Source organism: Macaca thibetana, chromosome 3, assembly GCF_024542745.1.
Source record: "Macaca thibetana thibetana isolate TM-01 chromosome 3, ASM2454274v1, whole genome shotgun sequence".
NCBI lineage: Eukaryota > Metazoa > Chordata > Mammalia > Primates > Cercopithecidae > Macaca > Macaca thibetana.
This window is the reverse complement of record NC_065580.1, coordinates 85,292,706-85,311,737: the sequence shown is the minus strand read 5'-3', so window position 1 is coordinate 85,311,737 and position 19,032 is coordinate 85,292,706. Positions and strand designations below refer to the sequence as shown.

The following is a 19,032-nucleotide window of genomic DNA, read 5'->3' as shown; positions in this document are numbered from 1 at the left end:
TAATTATAAAGGGCATGCTAGTTGTATATCTAACAAAAACACAGATGAGCAATAAGAAAAATCATATGTAAAGATTTGGCAAATATATGTGCATGTTTACACATGCAAGCACACATATAAATACATGTTCACAAACGTATTAAGATAGATGGCCCAAGACATGGGCCAAATGGAAGATGAAAATTAAGAGTTCTCAGCTATGGCTATGATTTCTAATATTCTTTCAAATGTTTATGACTTAATCAATGTATCCACTCTTAAGAGTCTTGAAAACCAGACTCTTAAAACGAAGGTCTTTTATTGAGAGGCAGAAGACAGTTTCCTCTGATTTATTTTTCTCTGACCAGCCTCACAGAATCATGCTTAGAGTATAAAACTCCAATTCAGGCCAGGCACGGTGGCTCACGTCTGTAATCCCAGCACTTTGGAAGGCCAAGGTGGGTGGATCACCTGAGGTCAGGAGTTTGAAAACAGCCTGGCTAACATAGCGAAACCCCGTCTTTACTAAAAATACAAGAATTAGCTGGGTGTGGTGGCAGGTGCCTATGATCCCAGCTACTTGGGAGGCTGAGGCCGGAGAATCACTTGAACCTGGGTGGCAGAGGTTACAGTGAGCTGAGATTGAACCACTGCACTCCAGCCTGGGCGACAGAGCAAGACTCTGTCTCAAAAATAAATAAATAAATAAATAAATAAATAAATAAAATGAAACTTCAATTCAGACTTCATTTTGAGTCATACTTGTGCAACTCGTTCTCACTTCTGCTTTCTTAAATGTAAAATGAGGATAATATGTGTATATATTTCATTAACTATTGTGAGACTGAAAAAAAACATGATGCATGTAAATCATTTGAAATACTATCTTGTACATTATAAATGCTTAATAAATGTCAGTCATTACCATTATTCATTAAATAAATTATGTTTCAATGTTTTGGTGTGCATACATAGCATAAAGGTCAAATTCAACATATTGGTTGGGCATGGTTGCTCTCACCTGTAATCCCAGCACTTTGAGAGGCCAAGGTATGTAGATCACTTGAGGTCAGGAGTTTTGACACCAGCCTGGCCAACATGGTGAAACTCTGTCTCTACCAAGAAATACAAAAATTAGCTGGGTGTGGTGGCTCACACCTGTAATGCCAGCTTCTTGCAGGCTGAGGTGGGAGAATCTCTTGAACCCTGGAAGTGGAGGTTGTAGTGAACGTGCCACTGCACTCCAGATTGGGCATCACAGAGTGAGACCCTGTCTCAAAAAAAAGAAATCGACATATCATTTTTCTTAAAGATATTATACATTCTGAACAATATCTGTACAGTGAAATTTAAGGAGATTATTGGAATTTATTTTCATGTGATAAATATAGAAAATTTGGCATCATGGGCTCTTTCAATGTGTGGTGGTTTAATTATTTTTGTCCCAACCTGAGAGAAACAAGAAATGGGGAAAGGATTCCCTATTTAATAAATGGTGCTGGGAAAATTGGCTAGCCATAAGTAGAAAGCTGAAACTGGATCCTTTCCTTACTCCTTATACGAAAATTAATTCAAGATGGATTAGAGACTTAAATGTTAGACCTGATACCATAAAAATCCTAGAGGAAAACCTAGGTAGTACCATTCAGGACATAGGCATGGGCAAAGATTTCATGTCTAAAACACCAAAAGCAACGGCAGCAAAAGCCAAAATTGACAAATGGGATCTCATTAAACTAAAGAGCTTCTGCACAGCAAAAGACACTACCATCAGAGTGAACAGGCAACCTACAGAATGGGAGAAAATTTTTGCAATCTACTCATCTGACAAAGGGCTAATATCCAGAACCTACAAAGAACTCAAACAAATTTACAAGAAAAAAACAAACAACCCCATCAAAAAGTGGGCAAAGGACATGAACAGACATTTCTCAAAAGAAGACATTCATACAGCCAACAGACACATGAAAAAATGCTCATCATCACTGGCCATCAGAGAAATGCAAATCAAAACCACAATGAGATACCATCTCACACCAGTTAGAATGGCAATCATTAAAAAGTCAGGAAACAACAGGTGCTGGAGAGGATGTGGAGAAATAGGAACACTTTTACACTGTTGGTGGGATTGTAAACTAGTTCAACCATTATGGAAAACAGTATGGCGATTCCTCAAGGATCTAGAACTAGATGTACCATATGACCCAGCCATCCCATTACTGGGTATATACCCAAAGGATTATAAATTATGCTGCTATAAAGACACATGCACACGTATGTTTATTGCAGCACTATTCACAATAGCAAAGACTTGGAATCAACCCAAATGTCCATCAGTGACAGATTGGATTAAGAAAATGTGGCACATATACACCATGGAATACTATGCAGCCATAAAAAAGGATGAGTTTGAGTCCTTTGTAGGGACTTGGATGCAGCTGGAATCCATCATTCTTAGCAAACTATCACAAGAACAGAAAACCAAACACCGCATGTTCTCACTCATAGGTGGGAACTGAACAATGAGATCACTCGGACTCAGGAAGGGGAACATCACACACCGGGGCCTATCATGGGGAGGGGGGAGGGGGGAGGGATTGCATTGGGAGTTATACCTGATGTAAATGACGAGTTGATGGGTGCAGCACAGCAACATGGCACAAGTATACATATGTAACAAACCTGCACGTTATGCACATGTACCCTACAACTTAAAGTATAATAATAATAAATAAATTAAAAAATAAAAAAAAAAAAAAAAAAAAAAAATTATTTTTGTCCCATACTTATATATATTCAAATTACTGAGAGTAATTTAAATAGCTTTCAATTATTTACCTGCATACAGTATATAGCCTACACAACTGTATTATCTGCATACAGTATATAGCCTACACAACTTGATATGGTACCCACTAGCTATCCATTGCTATTTAAATCTAAATTCACTAATAACTTTGGTCAAATAGTCATAGGTAGTTAATTTTATTGTATTGAAGAGTGCAGAAAGGTTTTTTTTTGTTTGTTTGATTGTTTTGTTTGTTTGTTTTCAAGAGACAAAATCTTGCTCTGTTTGTTGCCCAGACTGCAGTGGTATGGTCATAGCTTACTGTAACCTTGAATTCCTGGGTTCAAGTGATCCTCTTGCTCAGCCCCCCAGGTAGCTGGGACTACAAATGCATGCTACCCTACTGGGTAATTTTTAATTTTTTTTTATAGAGATGAAGTTTCTCTATTTTGCCCAGGTTGCGGCTCGAACTCCTGGACTCAAGTGATCTTTTGCCTTGGCCTCCCAAAACTCTAGGATTATGGGTGTGAACCACTGCTCTCAGCCTGCAGAAAATTTTATTGGACAGCACTTGTGTAGACAGATCTCATTTTTACTGCTTTTAAAAAGAGTCCAAAGTTTGGAATTAGATGATTTGTCCTCACCTTTTTGCTCCATTGACTGACTGGTATGTGATCACGAACAGTTTACTTACTGAATTTCCACTTTCTCATCTTTAAAACAGAATTGTAGGGTCAAATAAGACCACTGTACCAAAATATTTTTTGTATACAACCAGAGCTGTTATTAATATTGTTCCTTTACAGAGATTACTCTGCTTTTCAAACATTATCCCCAAAGATCTGCACTTTAAGTCCTTCTCCCTGTAATTGCTTGTTTGAGGTTTTTGCCAATGTCCAAACAGATGAAAACCAGAGTGTGTTCTCAGAGAGGTTCGTCTGATCCCAGTTTCATATCGGGGACTCTAGCTCACAGTCTGTCTTCTCTTTATAAGGAATCACTATCTCTATTACATTTCTTATTCACTGAAAATGCCATCTACCTCATTTTGCTGTCAGTTTGGATAAACAAAGAACGAAAGATAATTATAATATACTACAACAAGCATAGTTGAAAGATTAAGTGTAAAAATCATGAAATGTATGATAATACTAATATCAACTATTTTTATTCTGATTATCTATGCTACTCATTATGACCAATAGTAAGGATGTTGGAAATGTAATTATATTATGTGATAAATAAATCTGATACATTTCTGTAAATTGAACCAATATTTTAAAAGAAAAAGCTAAATTACGAGTGTTTTATTGCCTTATAAATTTAGAAATGTAATTCATGTTATTGTTTTTGACTATTTCATTAAGAAATAGAGAAAATGTCACTGTTTTCATTATCTGAACTGCAAATGTTTGAAAATAAAACAAATTGGATCAGAGGCACTAACTGAACAGGTACTCAAAACTTATCTGCTAAGAATTGAACCTGAGGCTGGAATTAAAATTATCTATTAAACACAACTTTTGAGGTTATTGTTTAAAGAAGTGAAGTGTCTAGATTGGAGGATAATGAAAATCATGTGTTTAGAAATATGATAACAGTAGGCAACATTCAATTTAACTAATGCTAACTACTTTTTGTAACTAAAGCTTTGAAGAAAAGAATGTGTATATGCATATGTATGTATGTGTATATATAATGAAATTATTTTAACAGAAATAAATGCTAAGTACAAGATAATTATTCCTAATAAGACTAATATGCTCCAGTTACAATGGTTATTTTTCACTTTGTACTTTGTTGTATATTATAATATATACACATACACATATATATGTATTTTATTTTATATATATACACACACACACACACACACTTACTTCACTTTGGTGATGAAATATTTAAAATAGTATAGCCTAGGGCAAGTAGAAGAATCTGCAGATTATACTACTTTAAGTGTCAATTGCAATATTTACTCTGAAGCTCTGAAGCAATATTTAGTTCTGTTCACTTGAGGCCAACAAACAAACAAACAAACCCACCCTTTTGTTTTGCCCAGCTATATGTTTCGTTTTAGTTATAAAGAGAGAATTTCGCTGATGACTGGGTGAGTAAAATTGACCTTTGTTAATTAAAGATAGAATTTTGAGCTTCCTCACCAGAGGCTATTGCTGTTATGGAGGATCCCACTTACTATTTCATGTTGTCATTTTACCATCTCAGCTGTAGTAAAGAAGCCTGGCTTGCAACTTCTTGGTTGCCATACATGTTGTCTCCTAAGCTTCTGAATAATCATCAGATTAGTGCAAACTTCTTAAAAGGAAAAAGGACTTTTCTTCAGGGTAGTGAACTGCATTCGAGGAACATAAGTAGTGAGTTTCAGCCAGATTTAGGGAAAGGGCAAAAAAATAAAAATAAAAATAAAAGTACAGTAGGGTGTAAAAATAATCCCTATGGAGTTAGATTGAGGATGGGGCCTGCTTTCAGAAAAATAAATGATAACATAATATAAAGAAACATAAGAGAAAGTGGGCTGATCTTGGGGAGGTGGTGGGAGCAGGAATAAACCTGTGAGCTTTTTAAATTTTGTTTTTACTTTTATTATTATTATTATTTTGAGACAGTCTTGCTCTGCCACCCAGGCTGGGGTGCAGTGGCACAATCTTAGCTCACTGCAACCTCCGCCTCCTGGGTTCAAGCGATTCTCCTGCCTCAGCCTCTGAAGTAGCTGGGACTACAAGCATGCACCATCACGCCCAGTTAATTTTTGTATTTCTAGTAGAGATGGGGTTTCATCATGTTGGCCAGGAGGTACTCGATCTCTTGACCTTGTGATCTGCCCGCCTCGGCCTCCCAAAGTGCTGGGATTACAGGCATGAGTCACAGTACCCGGCTGAGCTTTTTTATTAATTAAACACCTCAAAATTTAATCAAGTTGATGAATGAATAAACTGTAGTACATCCCAACAATGCAATGTTACTCAATGATAAAAAGAAATGAGCTATCCGGCCATAACAAGACATGGAGGAAATGTAAATGCATATTAATAACAGAAAAAAGCCAGTCTAAATAGCCAGTCTGTATGATTTCAACTCTATGACACTATGGGAAAAGCAAAATTAGGGAGAAAATAAAAGGTTCAGAGGTGGGTGGGAGGGCAGAGATAAATAAACAGAGTAAAAATATTTTAGGGCAGTGAAACTTCTCTGAAAGATACTATAATGGTGGACACATCATTATACACCTGTCCAAACTCATAGAATGTACAACAAAAAGAGAACCCTAATGTATATTATAGAGATTGGATAGTAATGAGATGTCAATGTAGTTTAACCAATTGTAACTAATGTACTACTTTGGTGGGGAATGTTGGTAGTGGGGAAGAATATGCATGTGTAGTGGGTAATAACTTTATAAACAGAAGTAGAATTAATGTGAAACATAGAGAGATATTTGATGTAAGCAAGGCTTTAGTAAAGAAAATGAAGGAAAGATGTAAAGCAGTGTTCAATCTCTGTACGGTCTCAATTTTGTTGTGAGCCTCAAACTTTTAAAAAAAGAATAGTCTTTAAAAAATTAAGTCCTGACCGGGCGCGGTGGCTCAAGCCTGTAATCCCAGCACTTTGGGAGGCCGAGACGGGCGGATCACGAGGTCAGGAGATCGAGACCATCCTGACTAACACAGTGAAACCCCGTCTCTACTAAAAATACAAAAAAACTTAGCCAGGCGAGGTGGCAGGCGCCTGTAGTCCCAGCTACTCGGGAGGCTGAGGCAGGAGAATGGCGTAAACCCGGGAGGCGGAGCTTGCAGTGAGCTGAGATCCGGCCACTGCACTCCAGCCTGGGTGACACAGCGAGACTCCGTCTCAAAAAAAAAAAAAAAAAAAAAAAAAAAAAAAAAAAAAAAATTAAGTCCTGTTCTACAATTTTCTTTTTATTGGGTAATAAAAAAAGATCTTTAACATTTTATCTTCTTCTTCAGTGCACTCTATAAATCATGGCAAAAGAACATATTTTACCCCTCATATTTGGCTGTTATTGGACTTCAGGAAGAGTTGATTAGTTCTTCAATGTATAGATTGAATATATGCCCATATTTCTTTTACATAAACTTTAAGCTATTTAAATGTAAAACTATGACACAAATATGTGATATAGCTTTAATATTCAGTTAATATTTCATGGAAAGAAAATACATGATACAGCTTTAAACATTCAGTTATCCATATTTCATGTAATAAATACATGATACAGCTTTAAATGTTCAGTTAGCAATATTTCATGAAAAGGAAATGGAAAATATTACTTATTTTTTCAAACAAAAATAATTTAGTTCAGTAGCATATTCCTTCAAAAACATGGTGCTAAATACAAATTATATGTGTACTTTCATGCTCAATTTATACATTACATACAGAAAAGACAAAATTATGTGATCCTTACATTCTCAATTGTTTGTGTTCAATATGCTGAAAGCTGATAATTAAACACTGTGTACCTTAGTTGTGTAAGTATAAATGATCATGCCGTGTTCTAAATAAAGTGAAGATCTATAATATATTTGACTTTCTTTCAAATAAATGTCAGAGCATGTTCTTTTATTTCTTTTTTGTTTTGTTCTGAATTTTTCTATAAAAGAGTTAAATCAAGCTGATTAAATCATTTCAGTACCACAGGGGGAAACGTTGGAAAAGAGGATTAGCTCATCAGCAAGATGAGTTAGGTCACAGCTTATCCGACCATAATTCAAGAGCTGTGTTCTCCAAGTCTGAAAGTTATGGTCATGTCAAGGGTCAGCACCAAATGTTTTTTATCATAAGTTGGAACTGCTTATTCCTGCAGCTGTCTGAGCTTTAGTTGACTAGTTTCAATTATTCGGGTCATTTTTTTTTTTTTTTAAAGCTCAGGATTGTCTTCAATTTTCTGCCTTCCTTGGTTCATAAATAACTATTAGTTTGTATTAGATATACATTGATACTTCTATTAAAAAGGAAAGTCCATTTACAATACATGTCTCTGTTGATAACTTTATAAACAGGAGTAGAATTAATGTAAAACATAATGCCACATTTAAAATAAGTAAGACTTCATTTAAAAAAGACAGGGGCAAGGCATGGTGGCTCACACCTGTAATCTCAGCACTTTGGGAGGCTGAGGTGGGTAGATCATGAGGTCAGGAGTTCGAGACCAGCCTGACCAACATGGTGAAACCTCATCTCTACTAAAAATACAAAAAAAAAAAAAAAAAAAAATTAACCAGACGTGGTGGCATGCACCAGTAGTCCCAGCTACTCAGGAGGCTGAGGCAGGAGAATCACTTGAACCCAGGAGGCAGAGGTTGCAGTGAGCGAAGATCACACCATTGCACTCCAGTCCCTGGGTGACAGAGCGAGACTCTGTCTCAGAAAAAGAAAGGATGAAAGACAAAAAGCGGTGTTTTTTTCAAACTGTGATTTTTGATCCATTGGTGGCTAGTAAGTTCAGTTTAGATGGTCTTTGAGGAAAATTTTAAGAATAGAATAGAATAGGAGTAGGTTAATATAGAAAAGAAAATATTTGAGCAATTATGAATCCCACTAATGTGTGTGTGTGTGTGCGCGCATGCATGTGCACTGTGTTAAGATGTAAATTATTTTTCTTACATTTTTATGATTGACCTTAAACAAAAATGGTTTGTAAGCTACCAGTGTAGAAACAAGAAGATGAGCTTGTCTTGCTGGTTATGAAACTCTGGGAAATTGAAATCTGTAAGACTGTCCCTAATCTGTAAAAATGGAGAAAATGCACTCTACCTCACAGGGTTCATGTAAGAATAATATGCGATAATATGTGTTAAAGCTCCTACCATGATTTCAGTCATATATTAGGCACTCAATAAATAGTTCCCTTTATTAGTGACAACATCACCAATGATAAAACTAACTTGGGACATTTCACAACACATTGAATTATATGCCTGGGAATCTTCAGATGTCTTGACGAGATGATGGGTATTCATGGAAAGTTACAAATTGAAAAACTAGACTAGAGCGAGAGATACGCAGTCAGGTAGATCTGTGCTAAGAACACAGTTCTAGAACTGTATTTTGTTCCAATTATTCCTTACAGTAGCTTCTGATTGGTTAGGAATCTAGTAGTCATTCAACCCATTAGTTATTTCTCCCAAATACCTCTAAAAATGTCATATATCCCTCAAAGGATAATTGGGGTTTGTCTTCAGGCCTTGTCAGATACACACAATCTGATTTCAGTGGCTTCTGGGTAAGATAGAACTACCAAGTTATTGTGAACATATTTCAGTTAGATTATCACCAGACAGGTAATAAGCAACCTATATCCTTGTCATAGTACCGACACAGATAATAGGTTTCAGAAATAAAGTGAGAACCATTTAAAAACCAAACCCCTAATATGTTTTTACCTCTCTAATATCCATCATGTTTATCCAGAGTTTTGCTTATGTTCTCTTTATTCTTACTCATGGGCAAATCCTTTGATGGTGAAAAAGGATGTCTTCTTCATGGTACTGGCAAATATTTGAAACAAATACATGACTTTATGAATGGATGATTGCTTATTATCAATAGAGAAATTATATTGTGAAAGACTCACATTTTTTTCTTTAGTATTTTGTGAAAAGTCCATTTTAAGTATCTTTCCAACAGATTTATAGCTGTCACTACCTAAAGCAGAGAAAGGTGGGATAGGGAAGTGGGTCTTCAAGCATTCACATGTGCACCAACTCACCTAGGGTAATATTATTCTGACCCGAATACCATCCAGTGGGTAATAGAGCAGTGCCATGTCTGTGGATCCCAAAGAACTCTCCTTCATCTACAACAGTCGTAGGCTGTGTCTAGCTGCTATACTGATATTTCCAGAGAATTTGGTTATTCTATGCCTTAAAAATACAATTTTCTATGTAGCCTGTGTGTTCTCTCTCTATTTTCTTAATTTGTTTTCTGTTTGAGATCACTGTAAATAATTAACAAAATATAAAGACAATTTTTTTTTCCAGGTCTGAGAATGAATAAAGGTGCCATCACCCCTCCCCGGACTACTTCTCCTGCAAATTCAAGTTCCCCAGAAGTAATCCACCTGAAGGACATTGTCTGTTACCTGTCTCTGCTTGAAAGAGGAAGACCTGAGGATAAGCTTGAGTGTATGTGTTTCTTCATTTTGTTTACTTATCACGGTTGGGGGCAGGAGAAAGGACTGAATATTGATTAACTTAAAATTGTATTAGTACAGTTCTATACTTTTTGTGAAATAAAGTGACCCTGCTTAATAGTAAAAATTTCCTCCTGCTGAGAATCAGACAATTAAAAGATATTAAGATCTATTAATTTCAGGTTCTTATTTATCAAGTTCCATTTATTACTGATTACTTCTTGATTATGTTTGTCATATGACACTAAAAAACTGTTCCTCAGTTCTTTGGAGTTAACAAGATGTTATTAGAAAGTAGCCTTTGAGTTGTTTTCATAAAGCATTTATTTCTAGTGTGTGAAGAAACCTTCCCATTAGTGAGTAAGAAACTTACCTATAAGTATGCAACCTGCACCTTTTCCCCAGTGGAAATCTCCCTTGCAAGCTTCAGCACTAACACTCTTGTTGGCAGAGACACATTATTTCTCAAATGCTAAACCTGAAAGTGTCATTTATAGTATTCGATACTGGATATTATAAATCATTAAGCAATAGCTTTGTTTCTTTTAGGATATGGCGGATAGAGAATTTCTATTCAGTTGAGGGAAAGTAAAGTACTGTCTTTAATAAAATATAGTGACTGAGCTCTCTCTGGTGGCTAACTATGCTCATTGCAATATAAGAAAATATTTTTCAAGCATTTACTCTAAACCTGCTCATTTGATCATCTGTTCTATCTCTGAGGCTCTTTGTAAATATAGTCCTGGCAGCTTACTCAATAATCTGATAAATTTGATTATATAGGATATGGTAAATTTAATGAAGAATGCTTGCTACTAGAATGATAGTGAAGATAATAGATCTAAACTTTAATACTTCTAAAGCAAATATAAATAATCATACTGTCTCAGAATGATTATTGGGAGGCATTTTTAGTTAAATTTAATAGTAACTTTTTGATAATATTTCTCCTTCCAATAAAAGATTTACTGTAATGTGATTATTTAAGAGTCACACCTGCTTAGGTTATGAATAAACCATATGAATATCATTCTTTAAATATATATTTATTATTCATAAATGTTGAATATTTGCATTTCAAGATTTATTTTGTATTCCTAAGAAGTTACAGAAATCTGTCTCATTCCAAAGTAAATATTAATGTTCAGTGAATTTCTATTGAAGTGACAGCCAGAGAGAAAGTTTGCTCAGGTGCTATCGGGAGCACGTTTGGGATGATTATAAACATATAAAGACAAACATTTTTTCCACATCTGAAAATGAATAAAGGCACCATCCATCCTCCCCAAGATGGTATTTGGTCTTGCAGTTTAACTATTTCTGGGTCAGCTGGATGTATATTGCTTTTAAGGTGGAATTTCTGAGAAGAATGCTTTTGAGTTTTCAGTGTGCATCCTTGAACCCACATAGATTTTGTCCACAGTTGCAGATAGAATGTTAACTCACCGCACTTTTCAAAAAGACATGATGAATCTCGTCCAACTGACCTGCCATTTACTTTTCTTTAGTGTTCTCAACCCCCTTCTCTCTGTTTTTTTCTTTGAGTTTCCCAGCTTTTTTTCAAGCTTACACTAGATGCATTACATTTTCCTTTCTTTAAAACCATTTCTTCAGACCATTCTTATAGTCAGTGTTGCTGTGGCCCAGAATTATCATTATCATTTTCACCAAACTATTCAAAATACATGATGCTGTAGGTCTGTTTTCTCATATCCTCTAATTTGGTGATTCTTACCACGACTATACATCAGAATCATCCGAAGTTTGGTTTTCTTTTTCTTTTTTAATGCCAATGCCTGGCCCTTTCCTATGTCAATTAAATAACAATCCATCTTCCTCATCCACTTTCTTAACAATTTACCATATATTTTTACTCTTCTAAATTGCATACGTAAAAATTACTAACATGTATTCTTTTACAGTTACAGATTATTAAAAACGAATTCTCAGTAAGACTCCAAACATTTGTATTGATGGTTAGTTTAATACATACTTACTCCAAAAGGGTTACAACTTATTAAGTACAGTATAGACCAAAAGAGTGAAAATGAGAAAAAGCAATTATAATTAACACAGAAACACACGTGAACAAGCACCTAAAATTAACTTTTAGGTCAGTGTTGAATTGGATCTTATTTCCAGGTAGCTAAGCAGAAAGAAATACACACATGTTGATTTAGGTTAGAGGTTCTCAAACTTTATCACACATCAGAATCACCTGCAGGACTGGTATATCTGATTCATCTGACCTGGGGTGGGATCTGAAAATGTGCATTTCTAAAAGTTTCCAGGTGATGCTGATGCTAATGTTCCAGGGACCACATTTTGAGAAGCACTGGCTTATGCAATTCCTTCTGTCCAATGAAAACACACATACACAAAGAATTCACCTGAAATAACAGTTGTTTTTCTTGGAGTTGATGAATAGTGACAGTATTTGTTAGGTACTTTTACCTGGGTTATTAGATAAAAGAATTACACGGCTGTCAATGTTTATATAAGTAGTACTTTGTTTCCCCAAATAATATTTTAAAAATCTATTCAGTGCCTGCCACCACTTTCCATTGCCTGTCTTTTCTGCCAGGCATTTACAAAATGTTTATTATAAAGCTTATTCCATTAAAAAACAGCAAACAAAAGTTCCCAAATGTTTTACTGATTACAAGAAGTCCTCACTTAACATCCTCAATAGGTTTTTGGAAGCTGTGACTTGAAGTGGAAACATGTATATAACAAAACCATTTTTTTTGCTCATCAATGTTATAACAAAATATCATGGAAGGAAAGGATGTTATTCGAGAACCCTCTGTACATTGTTTTGCTTGAAGTCACAGTTTCCCAGTACCTAGCAATCATATTGAGTACTTACCACGTAAGTCATGTCTTCATTTCCTTTACGCAATCCTACTTCTCTCTGAGGACCTTCCCCGTCCCAAGGCTCTATCAGGTAGAAGGTGTTTGTTACCCTTGGATGTGTGCTTTTGCATGCATGCATACGTGCATGTGTGCCTGTGTGTGTTGGGGTTGTGGGGAATTCCATTTTTATCTCCCCTTGTTGGTACCAAGTACCAACCGCCCCTGTGAATGAACAAGGACGGGGTCTCAGGGCTGATTTGCCCCTCTAACTTCAAGTGCTCCTTCACACTTTATGGAGAGACATCAACCTCTCTTTTACCCTCAAATCCTGTGGCTTTGCCTCCATTTTATTTCAGCCCTTCACTTCTATTACAATACTCCAAGCCTTGTAACTGCCGAGAACTGCTATTATTCTAAAACTAAACTGTCAATTTTACTTTGATCGCAGCCTGTGTTCACTTAGCTTCTCACTCTCCTACTTTTAATTTAATTATTGCATAGTACAGTAATTAAGAACCTTGACTCGTCATTTATAATGATTGAATGCAAACCCTAGGTTGAGAATTAACTGTCTCAGTGATCTGAGTACATTTTTAAAACTTCCTCAGACTCAATTTTCTCAACTGTAAAATTGGGATGATTAAATAGTCTCTATCCCATAGGATAACTATGAGTATTAGATAAACATATTTTTTCACATGTGTCCCTTCACATTTATTACTTCACATAAATGCATGTTAGGCGAAATAAAAGTAAATTAAAACTGTTTTACCCTTGCCCACTTTACTCTCTCTTGAATTTGCCTGCTGACTTTTGGTTGTCCATCCTTTCAAATTTGAACTGATCTCATAATCCTTGATGTCAATTAGTTTTTCACACTTAATTTCAGATATTCAACTTATTTGCTCCTGTACTATACTGAGTGGCAGAGACTTGGTGAAATAAAAATATAATTCTTTGGGTTGTAGTTCTACTCAAAACCTCAGCTGGCCTTCAGTGCTCAGTCCAGTGCTCGGTGTTTCTCTCGTCTAGTTTTCTAGTTAAAAGTTAATCCAGATAATGATTTCTTTTTCCAAACAGCTACCTATTTAATCATCATCTTACTCATTAAGTGTATGTTCTTGCAAATTCCTTTTATGTTACTTAAAACCTTATCAACTAATATACTTTTTTTTCTGTTTCTCTTCTGATTCAGAGTGAAAAAGTCCCTTTGACAATTCCTGATTTCATAATGCATAAAATTGAAACCCTTAACTGGGCATGCATACACTGATCTGACTCCACACTCTGCCAGGCTTGCTTTGACTGTGACCTACACACATATGCACAAACCATGTCCTAGTCACATGGGTCAATTTTTCTATCAGCAGACAAACCCTGAACTTTTCCACTTTCATCCCTTTGATTACAATGTGCAATTGCTGGGTTTCACCCCCCTGCCTCCCCACAGTGTATATTTGATAGAGTCTAGTCCACATTTGAGGCTTACCCTGCATCATGAATCTCTTGCCATCTCCTAATTGGATTTATTTTGCTCTCTTTTGTACCCTTGCACCTACATCTGTGTGTGTGTGTGTGTCTGTGTGTTTCAACAGGTAGATGCTCAATAAATGATAGTTAAATGGAAGTGTATTAAAGTCAATGGATAAAAATAAAGTCAATGAGTGCCTGAAAATATAAAAATAACATCAACTATTTAAGATATCGAATAATACTAGCTTTATATTTTTGACTTTAAAATACATGATATTCACATTTGAATTTGTGCTTATCAAGTTACTAATGATTCAACAAGAATTTTGAATATTATCTTACATTTCCTTAAAATGTATCACTAAAGAGAAAATCAATAGGGAAATATTCAGAAAGTAGATAACTGACATACAGAGACTGAACAGTCACCTACATGTTAAAAGTTACTTCCCCGTGCAGTGTTAACCTTAGAAACAATGAAATTTAATAGTGAAGAGAGCTTAAAGATCACCTAGTCAACTTTCCTATAGTTTGTCAATGAAAAAAAAAAAAATAGAGGGTGGTTATTAATTACACTACCAGTTTATCTAGTTATGACTAAACCCCATAATTTCTGAGCTACTTTATAGGGCTCTTTTTATTTTGAAAAGCTGTCTTTTGTTGTTTTTATCGTTGTTTCTCTTGTGAATAAAAGGAGAAACTATCTCTCCATTATACTGGATGTGAAACACACCTAAGCAGCTGGTAGTTTTCACCTCTGCTTTTAAAGTTTATTAAATCAGTATTGAAATATACAAGAGTGGAAAAAAGTGAATTAAAGAAATTCCAGCTTAAATGCCTTTTATAAATATATTTTACATTTTATATTAATAACATATATCATATCATATCATATAATGATCATATCAACAACATATAATGGCAAGTGCAAAACACCAGAGTATGTATAGTAGGATATATTCATTATGAAAACAGATAGAAACTTGCAAATCTTTTGGAAGAGAAAAAAATTGGGATATAAAAATTTATCTTGCATAATATACCTTTGCTCTGATCTTTTAACTAAATACATGTGTGGGCATATAATTGTTTCTATATAAAGTGAAATTACATGAGCATAAAAATAGGAAAAATGTGGGTTACACTAGTTTATAACATTGAAGCAGGTACCCATATTTGGAAGCTGTCATGTTGTCAGAATAATTTTAACATTGGGCTTTTTAAGTTTTTGCAGCCAAATATCTACATATTTATTTTGTTTTTTAAAATAAGATCCTTTTGTTCAGTGATTCCCTTGACCTTCGGGCCTGACTTTACTTTTAAATACTAAGAAATAGTCTTACTATATAATTTGAAAATTCAGTATTAATCATGTCAATATTATTTTTAAATATCGTTTTAAAAGGGAAAGAATTTATAGGCTCACCAGGCCAAACAAATTTTATTTTCCATGGAGTTAATAATTGACTTTTTTCTAACTTAATTAATTATTTTTCTTATTTATTTATTTATTTATTTAGAGACATAGTTTCACTCTGTTTCCCAGGCTAGAGTTCAGTGACACAATCTTGGCTCACTGCAACCTCCGCCTCCTGGGTTCCAGTGATTCTCCTGCCTCAGCCTCCCTAGTAGATGAGATTACAGGCACGTGGCACTATGCCTGGCTAATTTTTGTATTTTAGTAGAGATGGGGTTTCACCATGTTGGTCAGGCTGGTCTCAAACTCCTGACCTCAAATGATCCACCCACCTCATTTTCTCTATTTCTATAACTAATCAATTCCCAAATTCTCCACCATAAATTTATGTTCATAAACTTGTGCTCTTCATTTGCTCTTGAATATTTTAATTGATAATCACTTTCACCCTTTATTTTAGTTGTTCTCTTTCTTGAACCAATATTATTTGGATGCTGAACATCCAAGACAGAACTCTGAATTATTATTTTTTCTTTTTTTCTTTTTTTTTTTTCTATTTTCCACCTTCTTTTCTTTCTTCTTATGTTTTTCACTCCATATCTGGGACATCTTTTTTACCTGGGGATGAGATTTTTCCCAATTTTTCTTACATTTAACTTCACAGAGAATCCATTTTATTCTCAGCTTGATCCTTGTATGTCCCTATTTGTATTTCATGGACTGAAACTTTCCTTTTAGTTATAAGGTTTCCCCTCCTCCCTGCTTTGTTGGTTTCTTCCAAACTACTTGTGTTGAAAGAACTTTTCTGATGGTAGTACTTGTATAGATGAGTACCCATACCGATGGTATTGACTTACTGGGGATAAGGAAAGGGACTTATTCTCTCAATATTTGGTATATTCGCTTTCACGTAATTACCTTGTTTTGGTATTGCGTCCTTACACTCAGAATTCCTGAGTACCTTTAGCCCAGAATTCCTTTCATTTTCACTTTTGCAGAACTCAAAGATCTAGTCTTCTGTTGGGGGAGAGAGCTTACATACACCCCAGATAATCCTGTGAAGATTATCTGGTAACTTTCCAACTCACCACCTTTCTAAGCAAATCTATGCTTCGTCACCTCTACCAGCTTAATTTATATTTCTAAGAAGCCTAAGTCAACATATATGTGTACATATTTTCTCCAGCTCCTGAAAATTGTGTTAGTGTTTTCTGCTCTCATATTTTCTTTCTGCTTATAGATTTATTCCGATTTTATCTCTTACTGTCACTATAGTGGTAATTCAATAGAAAACCAAAGTAAATATGTGTGTTCAATACTTCGTGTTTTGCATTACCTAGCTATAATTTTAAATTAGAAAAGTAGACTTATCACTGAAAATTAAAGTCTTAGAATTTCTCTTTCTTCTCCTGGATGAAAGAAAAGTTTTATCCTTGACCTTGACTTGGTAATATTTAGAATACACAGTACTTGGTACTTAATATATGTATGATATTTTTATTATTGTTATTATATTAACTAGAGCTTAAAACTCTTCAAACTTTCTTCCTTGATGAATTAGACAGAATTTATAGAGAGCATTAACTCTTGTTAATGTGTTTAGGAATAAATGATTTAAAATATTAGATTCTTCAGGCACTAATGAAGTAGGGATTTTTGGATCAACTTTCCTACTGGAATCAACTGGAAAACTGGAACAAATGTATAGTTTTAAAACCTGTTTAAAAGTTTCAGGGAAGTATCAAGGCAACTTGGATTTTTAGGGCAAATTTTCAGGAGAAAGAAGCATGGCTTTTTCCATTGAATTTAAGAAATTAAAGTACAAGTCACTCATATATTTTTCCAGATAACGAGCAGAATGGAAGCCAGATATTAGTAATCAAGTACAGTTATATATGTAAAGTGACTAGAATAACATGTCCAGGTTCAAGTTGGGATTATTACAGGCATTTAAGTTTGGCCTAACATTAGGAAGTGAAACAATGTATTTTGCCACATTAAGAGAATAAAGAAGAAAATCATGAAAGCATTTTATCACATTCCATATGTATTCTATTCATGGTTGAAAACAAAACAACTGTAATAGCAAAAATTCTTAAGTAACAGAAAGTAAAGAACTCAATTAATCTAATAATGTGTATATGTAGGAAACTCCCATCAAACTTTAAAAGTGAAATATTGAAGTTTCTCTCATTGATATTGGGAACAAGACAAGAATGGCCACTACTCTAAGTATAATTCAAATTTGTGTCGGAGATCATTGCCCATGGCAATAAGGCAAGAAAAATACATGGAGTTTAAGAGGATGGGAAAGAAGAAATTAAAATTCATTGTTTGTTATAGACTACCCAGTAATCTACAGATAGATCAAATACTTGAATTAATAAGTGTGTTTAGCAAGATCTGTGCCTACAAGGTAGAAATAAAAATCACTTGTATTTCTGTATGACACCAACTAATAATAAGTAAATAAAATTTAAGAAATTTTATCATTTATCAAATCAAAATTAGTATATACCTGGGAATACATCTTTAAAAACTATTTGAAAGGTATCTATACAGAACAGTATGAAACATTATTGAGAGAAATTAAAGCTCTAATTAAAGAGGACTATAACACGGTTGCAGATTTCAAGACTCAGCATTTTAAAGATTCTCCCCCAAATAGATCGATAGATTCAGTACAATCACATTAGAAATCCAGCAGTGTTATTTTGGTTAGTTTTTTGTTTTGTTTTGTTTTGTAATAGGAGAAAGAAAAGATTGGCAAATGTTTTCTAAATGTCATATTCAATTCAATTCAAAAGAAGGGATGTAGAAGTCAAGATAATGGGTGTCTTTGGAGAGAGAAGAAGAAATAATGATGGAGGAGGATGAAAGGAGTTCTGATTTGTTAGTAAGAATTTGATTTCTTGATTTAGAGGTAATAGTTACATTGGTGTGTACACTTTAATAATATATTAAATAATACATTTATCTGTAAGTGTAATATTTCAATAGTAAATTCCTTCTTAAAACCAATGTTAGGTACACACTACCTTTGGGAAAGACATAGAATCAGGTTTGTTTTAACTGGTTGTTTTTAATAAAGCATGTTATTATTTTTAAGCAATATTTAGGAGCACACAGAATCATTGGGAGAGGTACAGAACAAATTCTAGAGGCTGCCCCTTCAGGAACGATGACCAAATTAAGTATAAAATGGGGCTGGGATGGTTTCTTCCAAACACCCGACTCATCCAGAACCCTGGATATTCTCTCTGAAACCACTGCCCCTCCCATCACCAGAATGGATTCTGTACAGGCTTCTTTGCTTAGATCACTAGCATCTGATTGAAAACCTAGGAC

General features: G+C 34.7%; 1 protein-coding gene across 16 annotated transcripts in view; it reads left to right on the top strand.

Annotated features, from left to right (window-relative positions):
* The window catches only part of DGKB (diacylglycerol kinase beta), a 778,174-nt gene that overhangs the window by 192,353 nt on the left and 566,789 nt on the right, over positions 1-19,032 (top strand). For 15 of the 16 annotated variants that reach the window (XM_050783046.1, XM_050783043.1, XM_050783039.1 and 12 more), the window contains one exon: positions 9,787-9,930. In XM_050783046.1, the coding sequence (XP_050639003.1) occupies positions 9,795-9,930 (136 nt within the window). In that variant the 5' untranslated portion in view covers positions 9,787-9,794. Of the gene's footprint in view, positions 1-2,813; positions 3,435-9,786; positions 9,931-19,032 lie in introns of those variants that run through there. The other variant, XM_050783047.1, reaches the window with a different exon arrangement.